The sequence below is a fragment of the Haplochromis burtoni genome, unplaced genomic scaffold (genome assembly GCF_018398535.1).
Source record: "Haplochromis burtoni strain Fernald_Lab_line unplaced genomic scaffold, NCSU_Asbu1 Contig_457, whole genome shotgun sequence".
In the NCBI taxonomy this organism is placed as follows: domain Eukaryota; kingdom Metazoa; phylum Chordata; class Actinopteri; order Cichliformes; family Cichlidae; genus Haplochromis; species Haplochromis burtoni.
In genome coordinates, this window is record NW_024582818.1 from 250,885 (window position 1) to 273,906 (window position 23,022).

The 23,022-nt window shown below is 40.1% G+C and overlaps 1 protein-coding gene across 5 annotated transcripts in view; it reads right to left on the reverse strand.

Moving 5' to 3' along the window:
• Window positions 1-23,022, reverse strand: part of LOC102313940 (tau-tubulin kinase 1) — a 55,919-nt gene that overhangs the window by 20,202 nt on the left and 12,695 nt on the right. For 4 of the 5 annotated variants that reach the window (XM_014341158.2, XM_014341159.2, XM_042213581.1 and 1 more), the window contains 10 exons: window positions 22,626-22,730; window positions 19,966-20,058; window positions 12,686-12,751; window positions 12,007-12,099; window positions 9,736-9,861; window positions 9,498-9,652; window positions 9,067-9,271; window positions 7,784-7,956; window positions 6,747-7,087; window positions 4,004-4,185 (listed from right to left, as the gene is read on the reverse strand). In XM_014341158.2, the coding sequence (XP_014196644.1) occupies window positions 4,004-4,185; window positions 6,747-7,087; window positions 7,784-7,956; window positions 9,067-9,271; window positions 9,498-9,652; window positions 9,736-9,861; window positions 12,007-12,099; window positions 12,686-12,751; window positions 19,966-20,058; window positions 22,626-22,730 (1,539 nt within the window). The remainder of the gene's footprint in view (window positions 1-4,003; window positions 4,186-6,746; window positions 7,088-7,783; window positions 7,957-9,066; window positions 9,272-9,497; window positions 9,653-9,735; window positions 9,862-12,006; window positions 12,100-12,685; window positions 12,752-19,965; window positions 20,059-22,625; window positions 22,731-23,022) is intronic. The other variant, XM_005945684.3, reaches the window with a different exon arrangement.

The window sequence follows — 23,022 nt, forward strand, 5'->3', positions numbered from 1 at the left end:
AGTTTTCACACAGCTGAATAAACGTCAAACAGAAAACTGCTTAAACAGAAGTGTGAGATGGCTGAGAATTTACTCCAACGTCCTGTTATACTTTAGATAACAAGGAGAAGATGGCTGAGTTTATTAAACTTCACCGAGACAGCTGGTGACGCAAATCTGAAGGCTAAACCATCCCATTTCACAGCCTCGCACTCCCAGCCTTATCGGTCTTCGAAGGACCCGGGCCTGCGTAGACCGCAAGGGCCAGGTCATTCGAAGGATGCGGCTTAGGAATTGGGAAACAGCTATTGGGTCTGTACATACGACATTATGTTTTTTCATGTTTTTTCATATTGGACAACAATCTGCAAATTTAATTAAAATTTAATAAATTATCATCTTGTCTTTATTTTTAGTTAGCACAAACCTTAAACACTTCAAGCTGTAAGATAATGATAGTTATATAAGAGCAGATGCTGCTGGTGCAATAAGCTGTACGTTTTACGTCCAATGGATGATGATCTGATTAGTCGACTAATCGCAAAAATAATCGGTGACTAGTCGACTATCAAAATAATCGTTTGTGGCAGCCCTAACTATTAGTGCAGAGAATGTAAGTTAGCCAGGACCACTCGTGAAACATCTTCTTACATCTGGTTGAATTCAAGTGTATAAATCTGCAAAGAGCAGTTCAGCAGATCACAGTCTCTTCATTAAGAAAATCTATTGGAGCTCTCAACAGAAATTATTGTGAGCTGTGCTTCTTTGCCCCACACTGAACCATCAAAACTGATTTTAGGGTTCCCCCACCCACTGAATCCCACTGTAACCCCTGACTGTACTCATTTCCTGAGTACAAAGAAGGAAAATAGAGCTTGTCTTTTTCTCTGCTCATGTTCTACATAAATAATTCAACCTGACTAAATTATTTGAATTCAAATTCAGACTGAAATAAAGTCTTTATTCCCTGATATAATTTTATTATTACATTAATACATTAATATAGCACAAGGTTCAGTTAGCTTTGCACAGTTGTCCTTCAAAGAGCTACTTTTTACTTCCTTACTTGGAGTACATTTCAGAGCCTGTACTTTTTCACTTTTACTTGAGTAAAGAATTTGAATCACTACTTCAAGTAGCTGTACTTCTACTTAAGTACAGAATGTCTGTACTTTTGCCACCTCTGCAGGACACTCACACGACAAAGAAAGGCCTACATTGCCCATCAACAAAACAGTGAAGCAACGGGTTGCAATCAGCTATCAGCACACGCGGCTACAATTAGTGGCTTCTTAGCTAACTATTTTGGACTCAATCTATGAGACATTACAGTGAGCAGAGTGCAACATAAAAATGATTAGACTTTTGAAAAACTTCTCTAACATGACAAAATATATTTTGATTGTGCTTTACATTTGGAAAAGCCTTTTTTTGTTTCACAATTTTTTCTTTTTTTCCCTACACCAAACACGCAAAAATGAAATAATAATATTCAACATACTCAACCATTGCAACAACATTCATCTACATTACAGCTTTCATTCACAAATCTATTGCATTTCACCATGAAGAAAGCACAAGAAAGATGTGTTTTCTTTTTATCACCCTATAACCAGACAAGAACACCATTATTGGTTGCTTCTGCAAAACACACTTTTCAAACTTTATGTCACAAAGCCAGAATTCAGAGATTAGGAAAAGAGCTTGATCATGAAAAATAAACAATCAATTGAAATAATGATAGGGTTACGCAACTAAACATAAAGATTAGGCTATCATAACAGTAAATGCCACCCACACAACACTACAACAACCTTCACACCTTTACTTCCTCCAGTGGGGAATTTTGTCACTGGATGTACAGCTTCAGCTGAAAATGTATTCAATGAGTATTCAATGAGATCAATCTCTGGAAAATCGGCCATTTTTATTCTGGAGTAAATTTCCATCTGTCTACATTCCCCAATCACAATATCACCAGACGTGAGTGTGTGTTTGTGTGAAAAGACATCAATCTGTCTCAAGGACTAGAAAGAGACAAGTCTCACAGCTACACAGTTAAATCTGTATTTAACAAGTCATAGGCAGTTGTAAAAAACAAACCATCAGTAATATTCTGGGTCAAAATGAAGCTGATTGTGGCAACAGTAATTAGATATCTGAAACAGAGTTGGTTAAACAAACTGTTTGTTTAACCGTAGTTACTTTACCGTAGTTTACCAATGAACAACAATGCAAAAATGCAAAGAATGACAGACTCCCAATGGAAGTCAGTCTCATAGATTGCGCACAAAATATGGACAAATCTACTGTGACTTTACACAACTCTGCATTTTGAATTTTTGATGTTAGAATTTCAGCTGCTGTCACAAGTGGCCATGTTTGGATAAGATGGTAAATTTTTCAGTTAGCAGCTAATGCTAACAAGGTTGATTTGCCTAGTACAGGTGCACCTCACAGGCAGATACTAATTAGTAAAAGACTAAATAAATACTAGAACTTCACTCAACAAAACTGAGAAAACAACACTCAAAGAAAGGTGGTGGTTTTGAGACTATAATATGATTATTAAACAGAATTTAGCCTACAGAAAAAAAGAGAGAGTATTTCAAATCTTGGCATTCGGTGGGAAGAAATGAACTAAGGCACTTGGTATAGACATCTCCTGTCTGTAAAGCATTTTAAAACGTAGCTGTCTTAATTTGACTCACTCTGTAGCTAATCTATACTATTGTTTTGATTTCCCAGGTCTGGTGATTTTTTTGATTTTTTCTGTACCAAGCAATGTATTTTCAGCATTGCTTACAAGTGTTTAATTTTAAAAATTGGCTAATTAAAATTTGCTAAAAAAAACAATTAGCTATCTAGCCTAAAAACAAGCTGTGAGCAAGCTATCGGAGTTCAGCTTTACTTTAAGGTCAGCATTTAACCTGCCAGAGGATCTTTTGGATGCTGGTAATTGAACAGAACAACTACTGTACATGTGACTGGTGCTCAAGACAGAGCTGCCTCGAATCTGAAAACAAACTCAGGTGTCTGGTGTCTGTTCCCCTCTTATCACCGTGGTCTTTTTAGGACAAGTCCAGCATGACCCGAAATATTTTGCTCATTATCCAAAAAGTACGTGGACTGTCTGATTCTCTGCAATCTATAGACAGATTCCTGCATTATTGTTCTATTGCACTTGAAGTCTGTAGCAGTCCCATGATTACGATATGAAGGATATAGAGAAGAAGAAGTAAAGCACATATTCCTCGTCTTGATTACTTGTTGTTTGATTAGGCATTTCTTAATTTAACTAGTCTGTTTGTGTGTTAACTTTAGATCATATTTTAGTAAGGCAAACACTGATTGAATTAACTAATTGTGATAAAAAAAATATACTCATCAGTATAAGAATAAAGGTTTTGAGATAAGTTTGAAGAAGGTGGATGGATTGATGGATGGATGGACAGATGGACATAGAGATGGATGGGACAGCTGGATGTTCCAAAAATGGTCTGCCTCAACATGCTCTTTCATGTCTACAAACAGAAAATATTAGTGTCCAATTTCTAAATTCAAGTTTCAAGTTCTTCTTGCTTAATTTATCCAGCAGTTTGTGTTTCTCAGCACCACCACAGTCTGACTTAGTGGCCATTGAATGCCCAAGGGCACCTTTACACTTGTAACAAGTGTTTCCATTCCAACATGTGTTTTTTTTCCTGCACAACCAACTTATAAATTGGCACCATTTTAAAGACTCTTAAAGTAAATTGTAAATCATCATCACTGATAAAGAGGGAAGAATATAAATTTGCAAAACCTCTGATCATGCTGGATTTGTCTTTTAAGTTGTATGTTGGCAGGCAGATAAATGAGCCGGAGCGTGCACTGTGCCTCGATATGTCAGTGTCTGAGCAGTCAGAATCACATACTGACATCAAAGAATAAACCTCTTTTGCAGTCGTCAAGTCCGCTCATTTGTCCGCAAACATGCCATCAAAGAACTAAACTTGTGTTATTGGCTGGCTGGGTCTCTTACCGGTCTCTGAGGTCCAGTGGGCTCAGACTCTCTCCGGCGAGGACGTCCTGATGGCAGAGAATGACAGGGCGACTGTGCTGGGCTACCACCACTTTTCCTTGATGCCTCCTCCTCTGTTAGCGTTAGCATCCCCCGGCTGCTCTCCCGCGTGTGAGTCTTTGGACGAACTACTGGCTCCGCTCCTGCAAAGGAAACCAAAGACAATTCTGCAGTCAAAACCTCCTTGTGTTTACTTTAGTCACTAACAGGCTGCCACAGTCACTTGCAGTTTGCAAGATGCCAATTTGTCTGCAAACATTCACTGAACCATTGAGCGGTAGTGAAAAAGTGTGATGCAAACCAGAAACAGAGAACATTCAATTTCAAAGTAAAAGTTGTGCCTTAAGTTTAAAACGTTTGCTTTGAAGGCAAATGGTCTCAGTTTCTAGTTTGCTTTTATATAATTATGCTTTAATGTGTTTTAAAAAAATTAGTTAAAACATCTAGCTATTTAATTTAACTTGAGATTATTGTGCAACCACTGCAAAACTGTCCAGTGTCTTTAAAAAAAGATAACATTAGCGAGCAGTTGAGCAATTTAAGGGTAGCCAGTTAGTCGTAACTTTGTTACAGCAAATGATTCTTCGAGTTATTAATAATAATAATGGATTGCATTTATATAGCGCTTTTCGGGACCCCTCAAAGCGCTTGGCCCTGGAAGAAGAGGAGCAGGCCAACGAGGAAGAGGAGTTCAAATGAGAGGAGGAAGAGGAGCAGGCCAACGAGGAAGAGGAGTTCAAATGAGAGGAGGAAGAGGAGCAGGCCAACGAGGAAGAGGAGTTGAAATGAGAGGAGGAAGAGGCAATGAGGAAGAGGAGTTCAAATGAAAGGAGGAAGAGGAGCAGGCCAACAAGGAAGAGGAGTTCAAATGAGAGGAGGAAGAGGAGCAGGCCAACGAGGAAGAGGAGGAGGCCAACATGGGAGAGGAGAAGGTCCAGGAGGGAGAGCAAGACAACCTCGCACCATCATTACGGACGAGATGCGAGCAACAGTCATTGACCATGGCATGATAATGGCTGAAGCAGGACTAAGAGTCCGTCCAAACCTGAGTAGGTTCACCGTGGCCACCATTATCAGGGCATTCAGACAACACAACAGGTATTGTACTCGATTGCTTTCTTTGTCACAATACAGTTTTACAAACCTGTGAAAGTAGTCTATTGGTTTCAAATCAGTTGTGACTGTATTGTAACACATGTCAATTGACAACACATGTTTCTTTCTTTAGAGTTGAAAGAATGCCACATAGAGGTGGGAGGGTTGCCATATTTACAGCGGCACAAGAAACCCTCATTGTGGATATGGTTCGTGGGAACAACCTCATCAGACTCCGGGAGATCAGAGACAAAGTCATTGCCGATAATGTCAACTTTGAGAGCATTGACGATGTCAGCTTGGCCACAATAGACCGAGTTCTCCGGCGCAAAAAGACGCGGATGAAACAGGTCTATAGGGTTCCCTTTGAGCGCAACTCTGCGCGACACAAAGACCTACGTTACGAGTATGTGCAAGTAAGTATACATCCATGTTCACAGTACAGTTAGTGGACATATACTGTGTTGCTCAGTGGCCTACATTACTTCTGGACAATACTGTGCTACCTGATTGACTGTTGTTCTGAACACCTGTGCACTTTCACATTTTCACAGAGGATATTACAGTTGGACGCGATGGCCAGACCTCATGAGTACCTCTTCCTGGATGAGGCTGGCTTCAACCTGCAGAAACGAAGGCAAAGAGGCCGTAACATCATTGGCCAAAGAGCCATCACTGAGGTCCCTGGCCAACGGGGGGGGGGGGTGCCATGGGTTCGGAGGGGCTTGTCCACCGGCATGCTGTCCTTGGGTCTTACAACACCCAACGTCTCCTCACCTTCCTAGAGGAGCTAAAAGACATCCTCCTGGACCGCCAACAACACCATCCTGGGCCCGCACATCACATTTATGTGATCATTTGGGACAATGTCCGCTTCCACAGAACAAACCAAATCAGAGAGTGGTTCACCACCAACAGTGACCACTTTTTAATGTCTACAATGTTTAAAATGTTAACATTTTTGAAAGCTTCAAGCTGCTCTTTTGGTGTGAAGTTTGAGTTTTGCAGTGGGAAGGTGTGGTTGTGTTTATGTAGCTTTAGAGAAGGGTGTTGTGTTTGGACATTGGGGGACCTGGTGGAAACGTTTGTGAAATGTGTTTTAGCATTTGAGAGAAACTGTAATACAATATTTCCCCAAAAGGAATGACTCTGACTTTCAGGGTGGTATTATGTCACAGACAAAAACCCAATTAGATGTTTCATAATTTCCATCAAAACACTTGTTTTAATTGTTGAATTCCCTCATTCTGCCTCTATTTGATAGATTTAGCACTTTATTTAGTCTGATTTTCATTTTTGTTTTCCTAATAATTCACTAGGTTATTTTTTTTTATTAATGACTGTTGATAAAATGGAGACTTGCTTCCAATCCACTTAGAATTCACCACTTTTAAAGAGACCTATTTTGTCAATAGAACAGGGCTCCTATCCTATCAGCTCCTAGGTAACAACCAAACTTATGGAAGATGGCACCAAAGCTAAGGTTTCAGATTAACACTAGCACTGAAACATTTCAAATAGTGCCCTGCCCTGATGAACCAACCATTTTTTTTATATTTATCCTGTTCATTTCAGTTTTATGACTAAAAAGCTTCTTTTTATCTCCTACCTCCAGCCCTGAGTCGCCTCCTCTCCTCCTGTTCCTCCAGAGGGCGTAGCTCCTCAGGCTCCTCGTCAGTAGTTCCTGACGTGGTTGGAAGAAAGTCTCGCAGCTCTGCCTCTTTGTCAATGATCACCCACTCTTTGCTATCAAAGTCTTCCTCCTCTGCCAGCGGTACAGAACGAATAAAGGCGTTGCTGTGGGCCTCCTGGTCAACGGATGCCACGGACACTTCCTGACGGCCACTGACCTGACGATCTCCACGGCAGCCGGGGTCAACAGACAGCATCTGAGCCGGCTGGGAGGAGTAGACGTGACGAGATGGAGAACCGAGGATGTCCATCCTAGACCTGGTGGACACACAAACAAATGTGTACAAAATAGAAGGATATGGGACTATGACTCTTCTACAGCTTAACAACCTGGTAAAAATACTTTTTCAACTTTTTGTTTCATTATTCAGTTCAATTTAAAGCTCAGGTTTAAACTTCTTAAGGGTAAAGCGAAGTCAATTTTAAATATAGCCCAGACTAGTTGTTTTTTCAAAGGAAATCTTAAGTCTCGGTTCACCACCGATCCATATCATATAAAACATATGATATACAGAATGTGAAGTCCATTACAAACCTCGGTCAGTTCAGACACGTCCAAGTCAAGTCATGGTAACAGAAACATTGAAGCCAAGTTTCACATTAAAAAGATTCGGTCTTTGGAGTGTATCCAAATGAATTCTCAACAATCAAAATCAAGCAAAATCTCAGAGCCAAATCCAAGTCATTCAAATCTAGTTGAACCTCTTTTGTACATTTCTGATTTATGTGGATTCAAAAAGTTGAGATCAAATTCTTTTAAAGCAAAGGCCTCATAATTAATTAATTCTAATCTTTGGTGTGATTTTATTTTTCAATAGGCAGGTTGAGTTTGGCTTATGTTTATTTTTTAAACTGGAAAATGTTTTCATATTTGTTGTTTGTTACCAAAAGTAACATGAAATGCTGTCTCTTCGCCTAAAACCACCTTTGTTGTTTTCTATACTTTACTGTCACCTCTGTCCATAGGCGTCAGCCCGGCCCTCAGCTGCAGAAAGACGATCAGATTCTGGGCTGTTGACCCGCCGATATCGTAAGGACCGACCCTGTCCTGTTGGGGACTCGGGTCCTACACCTCGTACAGGAGACACTGGACAGGCCCCTCGAATTGCTTCCTCTTCCTGAGCCCCCTGAGGAATGATAAAAAAGTGAGCAACCATTTAAACACTCTGGAAGGCAACTCTAAAACGACTTCCTTAAGTCAACATTGTCTTGATGCATGGTCAATCATCCAGGTAAGGAAATGGGTGAGCGAGTTTGGATAAGTGACAAAATGTTTCTCCCACTGAAAATGCTACATCCAGATGAACAGAATCAACTTTCTGCAATTAAGTCAGCAGCATAAATAACAGCAACCCTAAGTCACTGATAGTGACTTGGCAGAAGGTTCATGTGAACCAAAATGTCTTAAGACTAAACAACTAACACATTTTAGAATAATCTAAAAGGCTATAATGACAAAAATATTTTTAGGCAATCCACTTTTTGTTTTTATCAACTAATAATTGGATAAAAATGTTGCTTATGTTTCTAATGAAAAAAGTCCATGTGAAATCTCAGGGATTTCCACAGGACTTCATGCAGTCCTATTAAAAAGTACACTCCCTGGTTCAGTAGCAGGTAGAACTACCTTTAGCAGCAATAACTCGAAGTAATTGTTTTCTCTATAGCTTAATCGGTCTCTCAAATTGTCCAGCCATACATCCATTTTCTTCTGCTACCCATGGGCAGCAATCTGAGCAGAAAAACCTAGACCCCCTCCTCTAGCTTATCCAGAGGTGAGGTGTTTCCAGGCAAGACGAGAGAGCTAACCTTGATTATTCACAGTCATTCTGCTGTAGATAATGATCCCAAGCTAGTGTGCTTGGGATCATTATCTGTTGTATGATCCCATTTGGACCAAGTTCAAAAAAAGCCCAAATCATCACCACTCTGCTTGACAGTCAGTGTTTGTACTGACATGCTGTGTTATGGCCCAACCTCCACTTTGGTCATGTCTATCCAATGGACAATGTTCTAGAAGGCTTGTGGTTTGACACAGTTTAGCAAATATAAACTGTGCTACCATTTTTATTTTTCAAGGTTTTCCCCTCCTGTAAATTCTTCCAAACAAGCCACATTTTAAGTTTCCTAATTGTAGTGCCTCCTTTAGCATGCTAACTAAGGCCTCTAGAGTCTGATTCTGGGGTCGATTTAATGGGACTGTGGCATTACCAAAACCTATAACTGATGGTTCAGACCTTGGTTAGGCTGATCCTGAGTCTATTGCGGTTAAAGTCTGTGTCATCCCAGCCTTCTCCAGTCTCTCCAGGATGCTGGACACCGGTTTCCCCAGGGGGTCGGCTCGGTGGAGGTGGAGGAGCATTTTCCTGATCACTGAGATGCTCGTCTTGAACATCGGTGTTCTCCCTCTGTAGGTCTCCAGGAACTGGAGTCACAATGGCTCTATGGACACAGAATATAGCAAATCTTTACATAGATGCTGTTATTTCAGAAATACTTTTGCAATTTACAAAACTTTTTTGTTATGGTATATTAACCAAATTCTTTCTAATACAGTCTGCATAGCTTTACAAATCAAAGAAAAATGGCAAGTGGCTGTTAGAGAAACTTCCCTTTTTGGCACTTCTATTTCAGACTTATTTTACAGGAGGTTGCAGCTTGTTCTTACCCCACCATGGCTGCAGTAGGTCGGGTGTTGTGCTGTGGTTGGGTGGAGGCACTGGTTGACAGCGTGACATCACTTCCTCCCTTTTCCCAATCAAAGGGTTCATTCTCTGTAATGATTCGCTCCTTCATACTGTTCTCAAACACTGACATCAGCAGCTGGAAAAAATACACAAATTTATGAATGTGAATCAAAGTCTTAATATTAGACTGCTCCTCTGAACTTTTATTACTTTTATTACCTGGTAATCTGGTTTAGTGTAGTAGTCCAGGGCCAGGACATGGTCCAGAAAGATTTTAAACTCTGAAGGCATGTGTTTGAGCAGCAGCTGATGGTCATAACGCTCTTTAATTTGACCAACTTGTTCCTAAACAGAAAAAAAGACAACAATATATATACATATATACATCCATCCATCTTCATCCGCTTTATCCGAGGCCAGGTCGCGGGGGCAGCAGCCTAAGCAGAGAGGCCCAGACCTCCCTCTCCCCAGGCACCTCCTCCAGCTTATCCGGGTGAACACCAAGGCGTTCCCAGGCCAGCCGAGAGATATAATCTCTCCAGCGTGTCCTGGGTCTCCCCCGGGGCCTCCTCCCGGTGAGACATGGTAAAAATAAATGGTAAATGGCCTGTATTTATATAGCACTTTACTAGTCCCTAAGGACCCCAAAGCGCTTTACATATCCAGTCATCCACCCATTCACACACACATTCACACACTGGTGATGGAAGCTACATCAAGGTTCTCAAGGTTCTTTATTATTTGTCACATGCATAGTTATACAAGTATAACACACAGTGAAATGTAGCCTGACACGCTCCTCGACATGTGCGAAATGTGGGGGGGGGGTGTAGAGGAAGAACATTATATATATATATATATATGTAGTATATACATTGGGTGAATGTGCAGTAGTAGCAGCAAGCAGGTGAATTCTGTACATTAATATGAATAGATATCTGACTATTTTACAGGATAGACAATATAAACATATTTAAAATTAAAGGAATTGAAATGTACATTGTGCCTTGGTTTAGTGTCTGGAAGAGTCCTGTCTCAGTCAATTATAGATGATGTGAGAGGGCGGGTGTGTGTGTTTAGGGCCCGGATGGCTTGGGGATAGAAGCTCCTCTTGAGTCTCTCTGTCCTTGCCCGGAAGATGCGGAACCTTCTATCAGATTGCAGAAGTTAGAACAGTTTGTTGCCAGGATGGGACGGGTCCTTCAGTATCTGCGCTGCTCTAGTCCAGCATCTCCTGGTGTAGGTGTCCTGAAGCGGGGGGAGAGCAATCCTGCAGCAGCGTTCTGCTGTACGGATCACTCTCTGGAGAGCTTTTTGGTCCTTCACACAGCTGTTCCCGAACCACGATGTCATGTTCTGTGTGAGGATGCTCTCCACAGCGCCTGTATAGAAAATCTTGAGGATCTTTGGAGAGACCCTGAACTTCCTCAGTTGTCGTAGGTGATACAGGCGCTGCCTAGCCTTTTTGGTCTGGACCTGAATGTGGGCAGCCCATGTCAGGTCTGAGGAGATGTGGACACCAAGATACTTGAAGGACTGCACCCTCTCCACTGGAGCTCCATTGATGATAATGGGCTTGTAGTCTCTGTGCTGACCCCTTCTGAAGTCCACCACCAGCTCCTTGGTCTTGCTGACGTTCAGCTGGAGGTGGTTGTCCTGGCACCACGATGCCAGATTCTTCACTTCATCCATGTAGGCTGCCTCATCGTTGTTGGAGATGGCACCCAACACCACTGTGTCGTCAGCAAACTTCACAATGGTGTTGGAGCCATGGGTGGCCACACAGTCTGAAGTGTAGAGGGAGTAGAGCAGTGGCGAGAGGACACATCCCTGAGGTGCTCCTGTGTTGATGGTGATGCTGTTGATTGTAGCCACAGCCACCCTGGGGCGCCCTGACAGAGGCGAGGCTGCCGGACACTGGCGCCACCGGGCCCTCTGACCACCACCAGTAAGTAACGGGTGAAGTGTCTTGCCCAAGGACACAACGACCAAGACTGTCCAAGCCAGGGCTCGAACCGGCAACCTTCCGATTACAAGGCGAACTCCCAACTCTTGAGCCACGATCGCCCAGAACACCTTACCCAGGAGGCGCCCAGGAGGCATCCTTGTCAGATGCCCGAACCACCTCAGCTGGCTCCTTTCGATGTGGAGCAGCAGCGGCTCTACTCTGAGCCCCTCCCGGATGGCCGAACCCCCCACCCAATCTCTAAGGGAGAGGCCAGCCAAACTTTGGAGAAAGCTCATTTCTGCCGCTTGTACATATATATATACATTGATCAAAACAGATCAAATTCTGACTGCTTTTTGGATGTAAGGTCACAGACAGACGTTTTTAAAACATAGATGTATTTAAAGAAGCAGGACAAAACGTTAAATATGTTTAACACCTTGTATGATTCATGGAGGCACTACCAAAACAAGTAATAGTAACTAAGGTGGATACAAAGGCTATCTCATCTCATAAAAACTAGAAACAAGAAACCTTCTGACCTTATCCTTGATCTTTCTCCAAGGCAGCTGCCCAACAGCAAACTCCACCAGCATGTAAAACAATGACCAAAGGTCATCATGGCGACCCATTTCCTGGAGGAGCACAACAGAAAGACATTGTTAGCATAACATTCTAAACAGAATGTTCACATTCTGACTTGTGTCATTAAAATCGCTAATTAAGACGGTGTTGTGGGGTGACAGGTAATCTAATGGAATATTTATTGCATTAAGGTTAGGTGTTTCAGTATCAAATCAGACTAGCTTGAGTTGCATTTATCTTTCACAAGTATGAAGCAACTTTTGTAAACAAAATCTGCACATTGGCTGTGTGTTCAGGAGCATAATCATTAAAACTGCAAAAAGGCAAAATTCCTACAAAAATATAAATATAGAACAACGATGGCAATTTGATCTGTATATTTGTTATATTTGTTTATCAATAAAAAGGAGCAGAATGATCTGTCTCTTGCACTTGAACTGAGTGCTCTGGGCTAGGGAGTACCAAGGTCCTCTACCACAGTGTGTTCTTCAGTAGATGGTAGAGTGGTAACTTCTACCTCACAAATCCACGTTGCTTCTCCCAGCCTCTTGCACCATTTCTATGTACAAGAGGCTCACCACCAACTCTGCAGCCAACTCAGAGGTTATACTTTAAAGACAAACAAACAGTACTGACCTTGTTTTTGTGAGCATTGACTGAAGCGTAGCGGACGGTCCCTCTAAAACCTGCCACAGTTCTTGGCTAAAAAGAGGATGCAAAAAAGTCAGCAGTTGCAACAACAAGCATCCAGTTCACATCCAGTTACACTAATATGAAAAAGATTGGGAATCTCTCTTATTTTATTTTTTTTGAATTTGTGTTTATCATTGGGTGATTGGCTTCCTTTTAATATATGCCATTCCTTATGGAAAAAGTAGTGATTCAGCAATAACATAAAGTTTATTGGATTAACATACAATATGCATCATAACAAAATTAGACAGGTGCATAAATTTGGGCACCCCAATAGACATATATCATTACTTAGTTGAGCCTCCTTTTGCAAATCAAACAGCCTCTAGATGCCTCCTATAGCCTTTGATGAGTGTCTGGATTGTGGATGGAGGTATGTTTGACCATTTTTCTATACTAAATCTCTCCGTTAAATTGCCAAGCATGGACAGTCTGCTTCAAATCATCCCATAGATTTTTAATGATATTCAGGTCAGGGGACTGTGACCACCATTCAAGAACATTCTACTTCTGAACATCTTTCTACAGTTTGAACTGTGCTTCGGGTCATTGTCTTGTTGGAATATTCAACCCCAACTTCAACTTTGTGACTGCTGCTTGAACATTATCCTGAAGAACTGGGTTGAATTCATCCCACTCTCAGCTTTAATAAAGGCCTGAATTCATCACACAGGCTCACAGCATGATGGTACCTCTACCAAATTTGACAGTGGGTAGCAGGTGTTTTTCTTAGAAAGGGGTGCTCTTCTTCTGCCATGCAAAGCCTTTCGTCTCCTCAGTCCAAAGCACAATGAATCGGGTTTGAGCTTTTACATACAACAACTGACTCTGATGCGTGAGCGCAGAAAGGGCTTCTTACTCATCAATCTGCCATACAGATGTTCTCTGAGCAAATTGTGCTGCAGATGCACCATCTGTAGAAAGATCTTCTTCCAGGTCTTTTGGGGTGATCATTCTCACAATCCTCTGCCTATGCCGTTCCTGTGTTTTTCATGGCCTGCCAGAACTGGGTTTAGTTGAAATTGACAGTTTAAACCTCCGAGATAGGTTTTTGTAGCTATCCTCTGAACCATGATACTGAGCAATGTTTTCTTCTTTTGAGAGTTGCTTTGAGGATCCCATGCTGTCACTTTTCAAAGGAAAGTCAAAGAGAAGCACAACTTGCAATGGGCCGCCATAAATACCTTTTGTCATGATTGGACACAACTGTCTATGAAGTTTAAGGCCTAACCATCTAATCCAACCAATTTGGGTTGTAATCAAGCAGTTATTGAGCTTGATTAATAACTGCTTGCATGCATTCAAATCATCAAAATTACAAGGGTACACAAGGGTAAGTTTTGCAGATTTTCACATTTGATTTATTTTCAACATACCACTGTTATCTTTTTTGTTGAAAGGAGAATGAATTATTATGCAGGGTGAGAGGGATTCCCAAACTTTACCTGCTACAAACACTATTAACACCTTGACTGTATATTTTTAATTATTATTCATTAATTGTTTTATGAGGAAAACATTCTTCTTGTGATGAGAAAAGTTTCCTTGAGCTGTTGATTTTACTGGAAGTTGAACCTACTTATCTTCTCAGTTGGGTATGCTCTCTACTTCAATTTAACTCGGCACACATAACAGTAAATAATGCCAACATGGACTGGCTTGTTTTGACTATAAGACTAATCAAATATAATTTGTAGCTTGCTGCGGCTGAATCCAAACATAAAAAATGTTTTTAACACTGGACTTTGAAGTGCTGTATTTCAGCAGAGGGTGTGTGCATGCAAAAAAACAAATTCAGAAAGTGCTTTTACTGAACTACTGTGTAGACGTAAAGGCTAAATGGACAAAATAATAAATACGTACAAATAAGAGCATGTAAATAGTGTAAACAGACAATCAGTAATATCAGTTAAGAAGCCACTAGCCTAGCTATTTTACTGTGATTCAGCCTCTACAAACTATTTGTGTGTTATGTTTATATTGTTGTTGTTGTTATTCTTGTTGGTACATGTGGATTTCTGTTTACTTGAGGCACGTACTGCTCTTTCTGGCAAACTGAAATCTAGTGCCCAGCTGACTCACAGCAACATTGTGCTGGTCAGGCTTTAGCATACCCTATGTGTTGGCATGAAAATAAACTGTAAGTATTGTGACAAAATAAATCATTAAAAACATGTAACTTGTAAACAAAACGATCAAGTGGATATATAGCATCAAACATTCAACCCAGTGTCAACATAACTCTGTAGTACAGGAGCTTTAGAAAGAAACAGATGCAATCCTGTTTAACATCAATGTGATCTTTATACACGTGTTTCTGACATCAAAAGAAAAATAAGCAAAATAAGACACAAAGACACCAGCAGACGAACACACTGCATCAGAGAGATCTGCACACGCAAGTATCAATTTACATAATTCCACTTTAATATTATTCAAATTTGTTTTTTGGGCTGTTTTTTATGACCTATTCTTAATAGTAGTGTTAAAATCTGATTATGCATTTGGATATTATATGTAGATTGCGTAATGCCTTTATCTATGTATATATATATTTATATAAATATCTATATGAGATAAAAATACATTTTTAAAAAGACACAATTAACTTTTAATCATTTTTATGACTCAACTTTGAGTCTTTAGATTTACTTCAATTAATGAATTGCTTTATGTACTTTTCTATCTATACATTTATTGGACAGTTAGTCTAAAGGCAATTGCACACTGAATTTGTTGTGTAAAACAACATGAAATTCCAAATTTTACGGATCTTCCCATGTAACCCATACGTGCATATATGCGTGCGTAAAATTCATCCTCAAAAACAGACAGAAAAAAATGACGTTTAAATGAAGGGATAATGAACTGGTCCTGATGTTCCTAAATGAGAAAAGGAACAAACTGATATTCTGGGTTCATCCAGTTCCCACAAGAGGGCGGCTGCTAGAGAATATTATGGTTTGATCCCAGAATTGGAGCTGCATTTGTACATATTTCAGGATGTCAGTGAGGCAGTTTGAAGTCTTTTTAGCAGATTTGGGAACACAATTGTATCATTTTACTATTACCATATCCTTGTATACTCAGTAAAGGTGCAAGATTTGTGCTATTAGTGCACTTGTTGCCAAATACAGTGATCTTAGTCAGATCTATTCATTGGTATCCCAAAAAATTGGAAAAATCGATTTGGTTCGAAAAAATAAATGCCACAAATTTGTGTTGGTGGTGTTAATGAGTAAGAATACTTGACTTGGTGAGCCTGAAAAATATTCTTGACACATTCAATTTTTGAGATTTCAGACATCCGCTGTGAAAGGGCCTTTAGTCTCACCATAAAAAAGTACTTGCTTCTGCCACACAGAAGCAAGACACCTACTAGCCGATAACTTAATACTGTGACATGAAAAAGCAATTAATTAGAAGGATAACAGAAATAAATGCAAAATGCAGTTTCTAAATTAAGGTGTTTATTGTTAAGAGTAAAAAAAAATCCAAACCTACACTACAGGACGAAAGTTTAAGAACACACAAGTTTTTCCAATTTTTTATTGAAAACTATGCAGTGTTTTGGCCCGTTCCACTCTGAAATGAAAGCATAGTACAAATAAGCAATTGGAGTTTTAAGTAATCATGGAATCAATTTATAGACCAAAATATATTCTAAACTTTGACTCATCAAAGCAGCCACCTTTGGCAGCTATAACAGCTGAACACACCCGTGGCATTCTTTTTACAATAGAAATCAAATATTCTTCAGAAAGTTGTTCCCATATCTGTTGCAGAAGTTCCCATAAATGTGGACCTTGTCTGTTGCTTGGCTTTCACTCTTCCGTCCAGTTCATCCCAAACCAGCTCGATTGGGTTCAAGTCTGGAGACTGTGCTGCCACTTCATGTTTTCAAGCTCACCATCATGTTATTTCTTCCCGAGGTAGTTCTGGTATAGCTTGGACTTATGTTTTGGGTCATTATCTTGCTGTAGGATGAACCCCTGACCAACTAGGTGCATACCAGAGGGTACTGCATGGCGCTGCAGAATGCTGTGGTAGCTGTTTTGGTTCAGGGTGCCTTTCACTTTGTACAAGTCACTGACCCTGGATCCAGCAAAACAGCCCCAGATCATCACACTTCCTCCTTCCTTCATTTGGCAGTTGATGCCACACACTGTGGAACCATCCTCACGCTTACTCGACGGTGTACAAAGATCCTGAATGATGAATCAAAGATTTCAAATTTTGATTCATCCCTCCATAATACAGTCTTCAGTAGTCCATTGGCGGTGTCCAGGCATGTCCCTTTGTTTTATTCTCACGTCTTACGGCTCTCTTGCTGCAACTCATCCTGTCAAACCTGCAGCTTGAAGTCTTATTTTCACAGTTGAAACTGAGACTTGCTTATACGACCACTATTAAGCTGTGCTCAAAGCTGTTGTCCTGCGAGCCACCTATCAAGCAAGCTGTCCTCAGTCAGTTGTGTCTTTGGGTCTGTCAGACCTCTTGCTGTCAGTTTGTTTCTGAGTGCCTTTGGATGATGAAGGAAACTGTACTCACTGACACCTTGACTTTATTTGCAATTTCTCTGTAGAAAAGACATACTCTTTTAAGTGCTATGATGGCCTGTCTCTCTTCCATTGTTAATTTTCTTTTTCTTGCCATCTTTGTGGCAACACACTACTTTTTGCCGTACAATATTGTTCAACTAAAGCTCACAAGGATATGGTACCACAGTGTGTTCCACCACTGCTTTTATACAGACAGAGGGGGTTGTAAGTAATCTAGAAAAATTACAACACCTGTAGGAATTAGTAGCACCAGCTTTTAAGGCTTGATCAACCTCCATTGCTGCGGAACAGCTTTAAATTGTTAACCCATTTTGTGTTCCCTGAAAAGGGCCTTTTTGTATAATTCTGAAATGTCAGAATAAAAATCTATATCACATCTTTGGAAAGCTAAGTTGAGTTGTTCTAGACATACTGAGCCCTGATTACTGCCACACCTGTTCTCAATCAAGAAATCAATTTAAAAAGGACCTGCCTGACAAAGTGGAGTAGACCAAAAGCTCCCCAAAAGCCAGACATCATGCCACAATCCAAAAAAATTCAGGAACAAATGAGAAACAAAGTAACTGAGAGCTCTCAGCCCAGAAAAGGTTTTAAAGCCATTTCTAAAGCTGTGGGACTCCAACCAAACACAGTCAGGGCCATTATCCACAAATGGCAAAAACACGGACCAGTGGTGAACCTTCCCAGGAGTATACAGCCAACCAAAATGACCCCAGAAGCGCAGTGACAACTCATCCAAGAGGTCACAAAAGATCCCAGAACAACATCCAAAGAACTACAGGCCTCGCTTGCCTCAGTTAAGGTCAGCATCCATGACTCCACCATAAGAAAGACACTGGGCAGAAATGGCCTTTGTGGCCATTTGAGTTCCAAGACGAAAACCACTGCTAAGCAAAAGGAACACAACGGCTTGTCTCAGTTTTGCCAGAAAACATGTTGATGATCCCTAAGACTTTTGGGAATATACTCTGTGGACTGATATGACAAATATCTGGCATAAAAGTAATGCAGCATTTCAGAAAAGGAACATCATACCGATAGTAAAATATGGTGGTGATGGTCTGAGGATGTTTTGCTTCCTCAGGATCTGGAAGACTTGCTGTGATAAATGGAAACATTAATTCTGCTGTCTACTAAAATATCCTGAAGGGCAATGTCTGGTCATCTGTTTGTAACCTCAAGGTGAAGCGCACTTGGGTTCTGCAGCAGGACAATGATCAGCCAAAACACAAAAGCTTAAGAAAAACAAAATGAAGACTAGTCATGACCTCCAGGTAAGATGCTGTGGCATGACCTTAAAAAGGTGTTTCATAGTCGAAAACCCTCCAGTGTGGCTGGAATACAACAGTTGTGCAACGATGAGTGGGACAGAATTCCTCCACAGTGCTGTAAAAGACTTGATGCCAGTTATCACAATTACTCGTTGCAGTTGTTGCTGCTAAGAGCAGCCCAACCAAGTTTTCAAGCAGGGCCATTTAGGTTTAGATTTTTTTCCCCTAATAATAAACACCTTCATTTAGATACTGCATTTTATGTTTACTGATGTTATCGTTGTCTTATATTTTTTTTGTTGATGATCTGAAACATTTAAGTGTGACAAAAAAGAAGAAAACAGGAAAGGGGCAAACACCTTTTTCACACCACTGTACTTGACAGGTGGATAAAAGTCCATTTAACATTTAAAAATTCAAGACAGTGACCATTTTCAAGTTACTTGTTAACAAAAACATAAAGTGAACTACACTCTTTTTTTATGAATGTCTAAGTTTTAAATTATACACATTTAAATAAGTAGAAGTCAACTGTAGAAGTCTGAAACTACCCTGACATTTTTGTTAGCAATTTGCAGAAAGGGACATAGGATTTAGTAGTTCACGTTGTACTATGTGTTGTATTATCAGTTGTTTCAGTCACAACTCCTGGATGGGCCCATTATACTCCTCACTGACTCAATTGTCATCTATGGCATTCACAAATTTTCTTGGTTTTTTATTTCTCATGATCTAGAACAGGTTGTTTTCTACTCAGAAGATGGAACTCCTGCTGTCTATATGTCAAAGTGTCCTTGGGGAAGATATTGAACCTTCAAATATCACTGACGAGCCCATCAAAGTTTGCATGTATGTGCAAAAATTTGTTATCTACATAAAATCTACATGATATTTTCTCTTTTAATAATGTCCTACCTTACATGGGAGGGAAACTCATGGATAAATACAAGTAGAAATACACAAATTAAAATACCCATAAAAACAGAAATTTCATGATGGCTTCATGACCTACATAAATTTGAGAAAAAAATTTATATTGTGTCCTTTTTTAGTTTATAGAACTGACTTACCGTATACTTAGGTTTTTGTCCACCATCTAGGGTTTTTTTTCCCGGACAAAAATCAAATCTGAATTTCACTTTCAAGTACAAGTTGTATTTAGTGCCTAAATTCTCTGTGCTGCCAGACCATTTTCTGATAGGGCTTCTAGCACATTCACAGTTCACTACAGTTATTGTAACGATCATGATTATTTTTATATGTGGATTTTAGAAAACTCTTAGTAGACATTATGTCATGTTTGCTCCTTTTCTTTTTTAATTCAGCTTTCACTTTGGTGCGTAGCTTTCGATGTGGCTGTGACCCATCTGTCACTATAGAAACCACTCACATCCCTGGGTAACCATGGAGATGATGGAGAAACAGGAGGCATGCACGTCAAAATCATAAATCCAAAGGAACTGTAAGAAAGACAAACACAACACTGAAACATAAAAAAGGTGAACATAAATCACATTGAACTGATAAGAAGAAAACAAGAAAAAAATCAGAACATAAACCTTTGATAAAAAAAAAACTGATGGCAGGTGATCAGTAGAGAGTGAACATCATACAAAATTTCACAGTAAAGAGTGACCTGATCCACAAGCAGCTGGACAGGTTGCCTCACTGGACAACCGGTTCATTCTACAGAGTACTTCACTCAACATACTTTAGTTTCCAAATACCGCAAGTGAAAAGTTTTGTCACTACGTAGCAACCTCAACAGTCAAGATGAAAAAATAAAGCTTGTGCTGATACGTGCAAATTGTAAGAACAGATTCAGGCTGCTGTTTGTATCTGCTGAGCATGTGTTTCATCAGGATATGTTCACTTTCAGATCAAGTGTCAAATTTTTGAAAATTAATGTATGGTAGGTCTGGCTAAAAAAGATGTGATGACAACTTTCTGCTAACAGTCCCACAATGAGTGTTGGACACACAAGAGCTGTTGCAAACAATAATGACACTTTTGAGAAATTACCGAGTGTACTTCATACACTGCATTTGTAAGTAGGTGAAGTCTCAGCTAAGTGTTTTTTGTTGTTGTCTTCTGGGTGTTATGAAACCAGATAGGAGGGGTAGCTCTGACTTGTAACCAAGAGATACTACAAGCATATGGTAGCAACTTAACAGGTACACCAACCCCCAAATCTGGAAATTATAGGGTACCATGATTTACAAAATTACCATCATGTTGTAGTCAATGAGACTCAGGGTTAGGACATTGCAAGTTCTGGTGCTGGCGGGAAATGAAAAGACAAAACACTGAGAACGTTGCTGTTGCTAAAACACAGATGTTTCTGCTTGAATGAAAGCTTGAATGAGTTCTTCTTTGATCAGTGCCCAATAAGTGTAAGAGACAATGGGCTGGTTAAAGAGAGGGGGCTAATGGGGAAAGAAGGAAGCAAGGCAGGAAGATACAGTGGGGGAGGGGTGAATCAAGTGAGAAAGAGCGAGCTCAGATCACTGCACTGAAGCTGACTCAGCTGTAGAATGAGAGAGAGAGACTGGGAGACAAAAGATGATGGGCGGAGAGACTGGAAGTGACAGAGAGAAAGTGTGTGTGTGTGTGGGGGGGGGGGCTAACGTTTCTCACCCAGTGACGCATTTTACAGCATCAAATATTCATTGACTGCTGCAACAGAAGGAACACAACACTGCAGGAGAAGAACAGGGGAGCTGGTTAAAAGATGAATAGGTGAGGAGAGGTAAGGAACAAGGGGGCATAAAAGGATGAGGAGAGGAGGAAAAGAGAAAAAAATGAAAGTAAGGAGATAAAGTGACGAGGAGCAAGCTGACAGCAAATGGAAGCACTATACATACTCGCTGATCTAAAAATAGCTGTGTTGAGTGTGGTAGAGAGACAAAAAAGCAAGAGAGAGCCTAAAAGCAGCAGCTCTGCTCTGTCACTGAAACTACAAATACCAAGAGACCTGATCGATACAAAAGCTGTTTAGAAGCCCAACAACCACTTCTGTCAGTTTACAGCAAACTATCACATGAATCCCTGAGATTTGTTATTGAGTACTGCGAATCATTGATCCGATATTGTACAGACTCACAGGAAATGAGAGAGAATGTACTGCAGTGCAGCAAACACACCCATCTGTCTGCCTGAGTCTGTGCACCTGTGTAGTTTTTATTATTTACTTTGGTATTTTTTGCAGCTTTAAAGGAAACTATCTCATATTGGTTACTGCTATAGTTTAGGACACTGATATAGCATAGTCTCTGTTATAGTGCGTACACTGTTCACTATTATAGTCTGTTCATAGCACCATGCTCCCACTACTGTACATATATTTACCACACATTGATACATCTGTATATCTGTCCGTCTGTATGCTATACAGATCATCTGTACATATCTGTACATATGTATACATAACTACATCTGTACATTTGCTCTCTGTATAGCAACATAAGCATCTATGTACTTGACTTATTTGTACATAATCTGTTCATAACTATTCCCACCTTTTATACTACCCTTATCGGCATATAATCTGCTCCTATTGCACTCACTGCTCTTGCACTTGTGATTAGATGCATACTGTATTTTGTTACCCTGTATTTATACCTGTGTAATGACAATAAAGTTGAATCCTAACACAGAAAGAAATGACATATGTGTTGTGTATAGGACCACAATAAGAAATTAAATAACAAAGTTGTAAGAAAACGCTGCTTGAGAAATTTTTTTACTATGTTGTCCGTTTAGGTTTAGGTTTGGAGTATACGCAGAGTCAAAATAAGGATATATGTCCTACCTCTGATTATTTTTTTTCCCTAACATCCAATACGCATGAATAATTCTCCATACATTCTCCAAACCTCTAGGGACTTTATTATAATAATTGCTGTTCTTTGAAAAAACACTAGCAAAAACTAGCAAATGAACCTTGAGTTACAAATATTCTCTCCAACAATATCTCCACTGTAATAGATGAGCTTCAGTGCTGTGCTTCAGCTTTTGGTAAGGTTCGCTTTCACAGACTAAGTGTCTTACCGGGCGGACCTCTCCTGTGGTATTGGTGTACTGCCTTGCCAGACCAAAGTCCAGCATGTAGCATTTCCTGTAGGTGGAGGGGAGCCGTCCCATTGCAAAGTTTGACTGCAGAAATAAAACACAGTGCATCACTCAACTAGTTTAATCTAAAAGCATCTGCACACAAGAAACGTGAAGGGTATATGGGTCCTCTAACTTTGGTTCTACTCTGCTCATTTACATAAAAATCTATTCATCCGACATCCTATTAACACCCCTTCTGTTCTGGTTTTATTGGCTTGCTTTGATATTTAGATTACCTAAAGATCTAAAGTATCAAAGTTCACCTGAAACCAGATAGACGTTTTAAATTGAGAAACTTTCAGCTACTTATATTAAATTGTTACCAAATTGCAGA